The sequence below is a fragment of the Manduca sexta genome, unplaced genomic scaffold (assembly GCF_014839805.1).
Source record: "Manduca sexta isolate Smith_Timp_Sample1 unplaced genomic scaffold, JHU_Msex_v1.0 HiC_scaffold_2267, whole genome shotgun sequence".
Taxonomy (NCBI): Eukaryota; Metazoa; Arthropoda; class Insecta; order Lepidoptera; family Sphingidae; genus Manduca; species Manduca sexta.
Window position 1 is genome coordinate 10,270 of NW_023593214.1, and position 10,461 is coordinate 20,730.

The window sequence follows — 10,461 nt, forward strand, 5'->3', positions numbered from 1 at the left end:
TTGCTCGTGATGGTTATACAGGGAAGTTTTTTCTTACCCAGAGGCGGCCTTAAGTGCAACTGCCCGGGGCCTCGCGCAGACTCTTGGAGGACCTTCTTTACAATCTTATCAAGGAAACTTTAAATACCAGAGACCTTTTTGTTTTGTTCTATGCGGAGCCTCGCGAGGTTTTTTTCTTCTTTTTGCTTTCGCCAGGGGCCTCGCATCGGCTAAGGAAGCCATTGATATTAATAATACGTAAATTGCGAATGATTGTAAAAGGTTTGTATTTATGTTTGTCAGAAGTAAAGTCAAAGAGTGTCGATCTTAACTAATGGAGGCTTAAGACGAAAAATCTTTGTATTTTTACCCGATTGTCGGAGTTAGGGTAATGTTTTTACATTTGTGCCCCTTACACACGCGAAGCCACGGTTGCACTGTTGGCTTCCTCCGTGTATAAATCTCTGAACGGATTTTAATGAAAATTTACAGTTGGATAGACCATGTCCTGGATTTAATGTTGATATCATAGGCTACTTTTACCCAGGAACAAGACTTCCACGTAAGTGAAGCCTTATGCAATACTTAGTGCATAATTAATAGGTAAGTGAATATGTAAAGCGGTAACAGGGGTTACAAATTTGATTTCAGTTTCACAAATACATTGTCATGTATATGGTTTCTTAGTTCCAAAATCGAATCGAATTATTTCGAGATGCCGACTAGTAGCGCCATCGAGCGTCATTATCTAGTACTTGATCTTTACTTAATAAGCAAGCTTGGTTCTATCAAAATTGTTGTAGAACATAAAACAAGAAATATCGCAGTTATTACAGCGGTTGTTTTTTTATTTCTGACTCCATCGTGTGGCAGTTAATTGTGAGCAAAGAATATACCTAGTCTTGCCATAAATATTGTAATAAAGAAAAAAGAAAATTGTTAACTGCAAATAACATTTATTACTTTTACAGTGTGTCAGTTTAATACATAAATATAAAACAATTAAAAATATAAAAAGCTTATTCGAAGTGGTCTCCATTGGCTGCAATACAGTCCTTTAAACGATGAGGCCAGTTATCAATAGAAGCACGCACTCTTTCCATGGGAAAATTCTTCACTGCCAATCGTATAGATTGTTTTAGGGACTCCAAATTATCATGGCGTTTAGAGCAAGCTGTACTCTCTAAAACTGACCACAAATCATAATCCAGCGGATTAAGATCGGGACTAGACGACGGCCAGTCTTCAGCTCTGATGAAGTCCGAAACGTTCGATTCCAACCAAGACTGCGTGGACCGAGCTTTATGACCCGGCGCCGAGTCTTGCTGGAAGGACCATACTTGGTTATTGAACATGGTGATGTTAAGGGGCTTAACTACCTTCTCAAGAATGGTATCTTGATACACTTGTGCCGATGTTTTGATACCTCTTCACAAAAATATGGCTCAGTCACTCCTTCATAGCTAACACCCCACCAAACCATCACTGAAGTCGGATAATGTCCACGTTGCACTCTGTCGACTAATTGGGAAGCTTCCTTAGAGCTTTGAGCATAAATACGGTCATTTTGTTTGTTAAAATGTTGCTCAATTGTAAAAATTTTCTCATCCGTAAACAAAATTTTTCTGTGACCTCCCTTTGCGTACCGCTTCAGTAGTTGTTTCGATTTTACCACCCTATTCTTCTTTAAATTATCAGTTAAGAAATGGCCAGTGCGTCTCTTATAGGCTGCAAGTCCTAAGTCATCTTTTAAAATACGCGACATGGTTCTAGGTGCTATCTTCATTTCCCGAGATAAAATCTTTTGCTTTCGGACAGGATTTCTTCGAATTCTTTCCCTTACTGCTTTGACCACCTTTTTCGTACGAACACTACGTGGACGGCCAGATCTTTTTCTGTCACAAACAGAGGAGGTCTCATTGTACCTATTAATAGCCCGGTACACAAACATTTTACTAATACCAAGTGTATGGAGAGTTTTAAAAATTGCATTTGGCTCCATACCTACTTTGTGTAATGCTATCACAGCGATTCGGTTCTCTTTATCACCCCACACCATTTTAATATCGCAAAATATTTTACAATGTATTGGCGCCAAAATGAGAAAACACAATGAACAATCGTATAAAAATGACAGATTCGAAATTCAAATGTAATATTTTTTTATAATTAAGTGTAACAGTATTTATGGCCAGACTAAGTAGTACTGTCTAACGAGACATTGTGAGGTTACAAGTTTGATCCCACGTAGGCAGAAAAATAACAATTTAATAAAAGTTACGAAATGGGCCACGGTTTCAAAAATTAGTTTCGAAAGATCCAACCAATGAAAGTCAACATTCAACAACGAATTTATATTTTTTCTACATGGTGAGACCTACGACGGATAATAATTGTTAATTCATTATGTCAATTTTCTGTGATGTTCCATATGCTTACATTGTTTGATATAATCTCTACTATTGATATGATATTGTCTACTACACTAAGACTAGAGGTGATAGAGGTAAAACAAAATTTTAGGTCCAAATTAGATTAACAAGATAAAATAAAAATTGTCATCAAAATCGATATATTTTTACAGAATCTAGTCTCTTCCTTGTTTTACAATTTCTATTTCCTGAATTCTATTTTGGCCGGTGTTGTAATCATTGTTAAAGTTAACGTTCTATTACAATAGATGAGCGTGCGGCTTCTTTGCCCCGCTGTGAATTGGTTTGCTATACACGTGTCATAAACCCAAACCTTACCTAAGCATGGATGAAACTCCGGCCTTATTCAAAATAATGTATAATTAATATTGGACCCATAGATTTACTATGGAAGTAACTCGTTCATAAAATATATTTTTTTTATAGCTATGAATGACTAGACAAGCTTGCCCCTTTCACCTGATAGTAAGCGATACCACCGCCTATAAACGATAGAAACACCATCCAACACCTTGAATTACAAAGTATTGTTTTATATTTCCCTGCGCTCGCCATCGTGAGACATGAGATGTTAAGTCTTATTATGTCCAGTAGTTGCACTGGCTACAATGTTGCATCAAACCGGAACACAAAAGTGACTACACACTGCTACTTGGCGGCAGACATTGCGGTGGTACCTACCCAGGCGGACTCTCACATATGAGACACCACCAGTAAAAATAGAATCAAATAAAACACTCAAATACATAAATATATTTATTGGCGGCTGTGCCTACGCGTCGGCGATGGTGACCTCAACCTCTACACCAGGCTCGATGTTGATGGAAGTGATCTGCTTCACAATCTCTGAGGGGGAATGCAGGTCGATCACTCGCTTGTGGATGCGCATCTGGAACCTGTCCCAGGTCTTGGAACCTTCACCACAAGGGGTCTTGCGGGTTGTGATGCGCAGGATCTTGGTCGGCATGCGGACTGGGCCCTGGAATAAAAATGATCATTGTAAAATAAATGTCAAGTTAGAATGGTAAGCTAGTGAAATTAGCTGAGAATAGAAAGATGTTTTTACAGGGATCACAGTTTTTGTATTTTGAATTTAACCATATTTGTGTCAACTGGTCAGGAGTAATGGTTTCTTGTTAGTTGACACTCTATCTAAAGTTCAAAGAAGTTTACTGACTATTAGGTCACCTATCTTTGCACATATAAAATAAAGTCTATTACCATAGTATGTCATGTTATATAAGTTGAGATAAATGTCATGTATGATAGGACCCTTTAACAGTTCACAAAAAATAAAAATTAATGTTTACATTTATTTTATGTTGAAACCACGCAAAGTAGGTTTTTAATAGTTACCAAGTTTAATTTCAGTAAAAAAAATTACATATCAGATAGACCTATAATACTAAGACCATCTTTAAATTTATTATTATTATTACTGTTATCAGGCAGGCAGTATTTAACTTTTATAACAATATTTACCAGGATAATCTCAACATGTAGTGAAAATTAAGGATACTACATAAATAGAAATTGCATTATAACTGTTAACTGCTTGGATATAAATGTGACTTCCCTATGAGCAGAGAGCGCCATAAGGCCCATGCACTCTGCACTTTGAGAAGTAATTCTCTAGCACTTTATTGTGAACACACCATCGATAAAATGACATGCCTTCATCACAGCGCTGTTTGATATTTGTATGATAGAGTATGTCTTTCTGTGGTGAACAGTGACATTTTCCAAAAGGGAACCCGACATAATATAGGTACTAATATGCATAAATGTGGCCTGTAAATAGGATATAGATACGCAAACAGGATTCAGCCCACAAAATGTTACTTTAGAGACAGTGAATATTTATGTTTTTAATTGTATTTTTGCTCATTGATATTCTATTTTGTTAATAAAAAGTTCAAATTACCGATTTTGTTTGACTGAGATGTTTTTACTAATGGAAAATATAGACTAGAACAAATTTCGCTTTTTCGACCATACTCTGGGTTGTATCCTTTTCGCATATCTATGTTCAATTGTTGTAATGCTAATTAGATTTTACATAAATTACGAAAGGCAGCTTATATGGATCCTTCACCACTGATGCCCTTTTAATGATGTTAATACATCTTTTTTTTTATCAATTTGTAAAATGGGTGATACTAAACTAAACAATACACTATTTAACTTATTTGTAACTAATAAATGCATCTTATTCGACTGTTATGGCGACCAGAGACCAATAAACTAGATGGCCACGGAGATTGACGCTTGGACTGTATCAATGCGAGCTGCTAGAGCTGTACAAGTATGTGACTATAGTACATAGTGTGCTGTTTTTAGGTGCAATTTTGTTATTCTATGACGCGTCTATTCGTAAAACGTCATTGGTGGTTAGCATTATATCAAACTGAGAATCGCCAAATCCACGACCGACATAAGGTGTCACCAAAGGTTGACCATTTAAAAAACAAAGTTAATACCTTCACACGCAGCTTCTGTTTCTTGGCGCCATTGATGAGGTCAGCGCACACTTTCTCAAGCGAGCGCACGTTGCGCGAAGTCAGCGTGATCCTGATGCGGTGGATTGGCGAGACCTCTGCCTGAGGCTTCTCGATATCCTTGCCTGACACGACGGCGGCTGCCTGCAATTACCAATAAGTCATCAGTCGTGAAAATAATTGGGATCCTTAAATTTATATAATGCACAACCATTAATTGAACGATACTATCAACTCAAGTTTCAGAGAACATAAACATCTATTGTAATGTCTCATTTCGCGCCATGACACCTAGTGTTGGAAAAGGCAATTTTTAAAGGCAATATAAAGAATTGTAACATTACTAAAGATGTAAGGGAAGATTTATATTGATAATAATATTGACCATACATAAATATGCTTTATTAGAGTAATGTGATTAATACTTTGATCTTGACACGTGCAATCATAACCTCAACACTTTCCACAGATTTAAGTTTTAAATCACTTTATATGACGGAAAACACTTAATTACACTAAATAATACGTTACTTACCATATTGTTGCGATAATCCGGTCGAGATAAACAACTTTCCTATTAAAAATTGCTCAGCGCTGAACCGGAGTACAGCTTCGCAATTCACTTCATAAAAGAAAGAGATGGCGGAATTCTTGACTTTATCTGGGCTTGATGAGACCTGTCACTTGTAGAATATTTTTTTATACTAAAACGCCCTCTATAAATTATGTCATAGTACTATCTTGATTGTTTTCACATATAGTTAACAGATGGCAGTGTGTAGGTATAAACATTTTTTTCTTTAAAGAGCCAGGGAGCTTTAAAACGTTCAACCTTTTTAAATTTTATTTGGCTACGATATCAGGCCATGCTAAACTCAAAATAGGATTTAGATGTCAGTTATATACCTTTATTATATTTTCCCTCATGAAAATTCTCAAATATTAATCATTTTAAGATTTATTTTAAATTAGGTGCGGACGACATTGACCCATGTGAATCACCTTTTCCAAGAAAAAAATCCCATTGCCTTCTTTTCATGTTATAGGGATAAAAACTAGATACAAATACGATTTAAACTTTATGTAGCTACACACTTTATTAACTCAATAACCAATTAGTTATTTATTTGTAAAGTTACACTCTCGGTAATACTAAAATACGGAATAACATAATTATAGCCTTATAATATTATAAACTTAAATAAAATAATTTCAAGTATAACACAAACTAAACACAGAAATTAAATGAAGAAAGGACCGCAATCGCAGTTCGTAGTATTGATTAAACATTGTTCATCATTATGTTTTTGACCTGCTTATCAAATTTCCTGTAACAGAAAAATATTGTATTGTGTATCATTTACGTACTACCATTGAAATGAAGGGGAATATACAATATATTGTTAACAATACTTATTATGGGTAAAATATTATGACCAGATAATATTGGATGGATGCTTATAGTGGATTTATACTTACGGCGAAGTAATTTGATCACCAGGCAGATGAAATGGATTGCATATAGCGTCGGCGTACAAGGCGTGTAGTCTACGCAGTGCAGTCCGCACTTCAGCATCCCGGATGTTACTGCCGCTTGGTGAGGTCGAACTTGTCACCAGCACAAGTTTGATTCGCGTGTTTGTTACGTACCCATATCTAGAATATTCAAAAACGATGTAAAACATTTCTAAGCAGATTATGTGAAGTCACTTTGAAACATAATTACGATTTAAAGGAAGCTTAAAATATCGACCTCAGTTTTGTAATTGATAGAGCAAAAGTAGAACCATGTGTCAATATTTTTTGCTGCAGCATGAATGGGCCGAATCAAATGAGGTGGTACCCAATTTAGCTTTTTATTGCCTATACAATATGGTCTTATGCAAAGAGAGATTAGACTCAGAACGTACGTGCGACGGTCTCATAGTTTATGGCTTATCTTATAAAAATATAGCACACGTACTACAAAATTCATCTCATGGAATGAAAATCAAAATATATCGGCAGGCATTCAAGTATTTCATCTGGGATGTATAAAAACAAAACTGCATTGAAAATCGAAAGGTCGTAAGGTTGTTGGCAGTTTTGTAATAAAATCTTCGGATCAAAACAATGCCTTATGAAATTTACCGTAAACTTAAGTATCTGTTTTATTTAAAATAAACAGGAGATAAGAAAGGATAAGACACAAATATAAGTGATGCTATGCATGACATAAACATTAAAGTAAATAATCTATATTTCTCTATCGTTGTGTTAGAAGTGTCTTGCTTTAGGAAATGAATAACATTTAATACTATAACATAACTGTTATTATTAGCACCTTAGAATAAGGACCTAGTCATAAATTAAATGATGAGATATATTATTATTGAAAAACACTTATAAATGGGAAAATACGCGAACTGATTCTTATATAGATTTTAATGCACGTTATGAAAAAAATACAAGTTACTCGTAAAAAACATCACTTACATTTTATGCGTATCAGTAGAGTATAACAAGCCAAGATATAGATCTCTGAGATCAGTACGGGCAGTGTTCGTATTTGTGCCAGCGTTTCCTGTGTTGGTAGTGGCGAGTCTCTCTTCTAACGCGTCCAGGGCCGTGTGGACGAGCCATTGCCGCGACAACTCGTTGTCTGTGCTCGTGTCGTTGCCTACACCGCCGATGTATAGTGGAGAATTCTGAAAGAAACAAGTTTAGAAATAATATAAAAATTTTACGCGTCGAGCTTATACTTTACTTAGGTATTCGCAGCAGTGTCTCCATGTACACGGTAATTAGTGTTAATGCATCGTAAAGTGTAATTATTACCTTCACGGTATATTACCGTACCATATTTTACTGCATTAATTGAATTTGGTTGCCGGAACAACCCAAATCAGGGGACTATTTTCTTGGTCCCGCCTCCTTGTCATATTAATTCACTGATTCAGCGTATTTTTATCCAAAATCTCGATATTTGTAGCCTTTCAACACGGTAAATAACGAATTACACTGGGCACCCTGATTCAAGGAGTTACAAGATTTTGGTTGCGCCATTATGCATAATTATGATATGCGTAGGATGGGCGATGGTTGCAAAGTGATTTTTTGTTCTATGACATAATAAAAAAATTATCAGTATTTTTTTTAAGTACATGAGTCACAAAATATAGCTTTTATAAATTACACAAATATATAAGTTTTGAATCCGTAATAGTGATGGGATGTAATAATAATAGGGATGGGTTCAATCATCAATGGGCTCAATAATTGACAGACTAGGCTGTATGGCTGAGAGCCTTTGCCTTCTCCCAAAGGAGTAAATCAAGCCAAAAAAAAGTCTATGGTTAAAATAAGTAAGACTAGGCAGTATGGTCGTAAGACTATAGCCTGTCCTCTAATAACGAAGAAAAAAATAGTCTATGGTTCAATTCAATTCAATTTTCATATTGCGGCTCCATCGTTGGCAGACGATGATTTTGCCAATGTCAAAGTCTATGGTTATGCCGTATGGGCTAGAACTCTTTGCCTTCCCAATAATAAAGGGAAAATCAAAATTAAAAAAAAAGTCTATGGTTATGAAGGCGTTGTAGAATTTTGACAATGACAAAACAAAACAAATGACGTCATATTAAAAATGTAACTATTGACTTTCCGCAGATATATTGATGACTTTCCTCAATTCATTGTGACATGTTATATATTGCACTCATTGATTGTAACTGGATACAAACAAAAATACTATTCTTAACTTCAGTATAACAAGCAACAACAGTAAAAACTCACATCTTTGCCGATAACTGCGACACAAACTGCCATTGTGAATCAATAGTGCGAGCTGAGAGTGCGAGGGACGTGAAACTGAATTGACGTGTGCGTGGCGGGTAGATACGAAATTAATATTGTCAAAAAAATGGTCGTCCAATGTGTTACTGCAAATTAAACGTTATTATAGTGTCAAAAATCTAAAGTAACTATTGTGTATTAAGCACTTAATAATTGTGAAAACATTTATAATGGCTTTCGGAGATCGTAATTTACTGTACGAAGAAAACGAAAAAGGCGAGCGTGTTGTTGTGAAATCTATAGATTCAACACGCCGTGCGTACGTAAGATTTACAAATTGCACATCACAACGAATAAGTGTCGTTTGGAGAGATTTCCAAGGTCTAAGACGGGACTACATTCTTTTAAACCCCGGTAAACACTTCGACGTTGACACATATATAACTCACCCTTGGGAATTTACTGATTATAAAACGCAGGAGTCGTATGTTGTGAACAATAAGACGGTATTTCGTGCCCCGCCTAGTATCGCAAATGTAAGACATCGATTCAACTGGAATATAACAGTGCCTCTTAGGACCTTGAGGTACACAACATTGTTGTCTATAGCATCTATTTTGCGTGATGAGGACGCTGCTGATGAGCTCCAGCTGCCGAGAGACCTGGCGACGGACCTACGCGCCCTCACCGCCCAGCTCCTCGGACCACCGGAGACCAAACAAGCTGACTGATATTTCAACATGCTTGGCATATTAATTTTCATGTGCTGGTGCATGTACTTCATATGGTTCGTGTTTACGAAGCTTTTGTAAGATCATAAACATTGTGATACCTATGAGGCGGACCGAATAAAAGTTCCAGATCACCGGATATGGGTCGCTTTCAATAGATTGTTCTAGAAATCTTTTGGGGGAGGCCCATGTCCAGCAGTGAATGTTATATAGGATACGGCTGATGATGAAACATTGTGATAAAGCAGCCTTGACTGTTGACTCGTATAATTGTTTTTAAGTGATTTTAGCAGTGTTCAATTTGTCTTATCAGTGCAGTATATAAAAAATCGAGGAATAGTAATGTGACCCATAAACATTGTGCATTGCATTGGTTTTGATTTCGGATAGAATAAAACCGTGATATATGCATTGCATTTGCTCCCTGTATGATGACAAGCATGAGAAAGAGGGTGAAATAGTTGTAACCTTATAAATCGATATATGGATGAGATGATTGTTTTAAAAAGGTTTACTGACTTTACATGTATTTGAGTTAGTGTTGATGAAATGTGAAAAGCATAGCGAGTTAAGCTCTAAATTAATGAATAATATTAAATTATGTTATGCTTATAGAGAATGATTTAATTAATTTTTATTAAATAAAATTTTCCATACTTATTGAGAAATCACTGTTGATAAAATGTAGAAATCCATGCTAATATTTGCTGTTTACTGTAAATGTTGTATATATGTTTAAGTATCAATTCATATCAATTACAATGTATTTATGATGGTTAATGATGTAAGACATCTTAATATTTCTCAGTGTATTATGTAGAGGATTAATAGTAATATCAAACAAGATTATATATTTGAGCTGAAGCGTTAAGTTACTTAACATACCTTCAACATATCTGTTAAGTATTTTGATACATGTGTACGTACATTTATTAATGGTTTAGTGTATTATAACACTTTTAATTGCCTAGCATATTATAAGGAAACTGTTAATATTTTTTTGTGACTCTTTTTGAATCAAAGTGTATAAAGGTTAAATATTATCAT

At 35.5% G+C, this 10,461-nt stretch overlaps 2 protein-coding genes across 3 annotated transcripts; both read right to left on the minus strand.

Moving 5' to 3' along the window:
• Window positions 1-3,154: 3,154 nt before the first annotated feature.
• Window positions 3,155-5,689, minus strand: LOC115444560 (40S ribosomal protein S20). The gene is made up of 3 exons (XM_030170387.2): window positions 5,445-5,689; window positions 4,892-5,053; window positions 3,155-3,390 (listed from the first exon to the last, which is right to left on the minus strand). The coding sequence occupies exons 1-3, from the start codon at window positions 5,445-5,447 to the stop codon at window positions 3,184-3,186; spliced, it is 372 nt and encodes a 123-aa protein (XP_030026247.1). The 5' UTR covers window positions 5,448-5,689; the 3' UTR covers window positions 3,155-3,183.
• A 291-nt stretch (window positions 5,690-5,980) lies between these two features.
• Window positions 5,981-9,863, minus strand: LOC119188366 (trafficking protein particle complex subunit 2-like protein). 2 transcript variants are annotated; one of them, XM_030170385.2, is made up of 4 exons: window positions 8,684-9,863; window positions 7,385-7,596; window positions 6,389-6,565; window positions 5,981-6,237 (listed from the first exon to the last, which is right to left on the minus strand). In XM_030170385.2, the coding sequence occupies exons 1-4, from the start codon at window positions 8,714-8,716 to the stop codon at window positions 6,192-6,194; spliced, it is 468 nt and encodes a 155-aa protein (XP_030026245.1). In that variant the 5' UTR covers window positions 8,717-9,863; the 3' UTR covers window positions 5,981-6,191. The 2 variants fall into 2 exon arrangements, with proteins under 2 accessions (XP_030026245.1, XP_030026246.1); XM_030170386.2 differs by lacking the exon at window positions 8,684-9,863 and adding an exon at window positions 7,748-7,923.
• Window positions 9,864-10,461: the final 598 nt, after the last annotated feature.

What these genes read in the sequence shown, in the direction of transcription:
- LOC115444560 (XM_030170387.2), bottom strand. An exon ending in AACAGAAGCTGCGTGTGAAG is followed by an intron (nt 3,391 to 4,891) that starts GTATTAACTTTG and finishes TTTTTATTCCAG; the next exon opens with GGCCCAGTCCGCATGCCGAC.
- LOC119188366 (XM_030170385.2), bottom strand. Translation starts at nt 8,716, where the DNA reads ATGGCAGTTTGTGTCGCAGTTATCGGCAAAGAT. An exon ending in TCGCAGTTATCGGCAAAGAT is followed by an intron (nt 7,597 to 8,683) that starts GTGAGTTTTTAC and finishes TGTTTCTTTCAG; the next exon opens with AATTCTCCACTATACATCGG. An exon ending in GGTGATCAAATTACTTCGCC is followed by an intron (nt 6,238 to 6,388) that starts GTAAGTATAAAT and finishes TTTCTGTTACAG; the next exon opens with GAAATTTGATAAGCAGGTCA.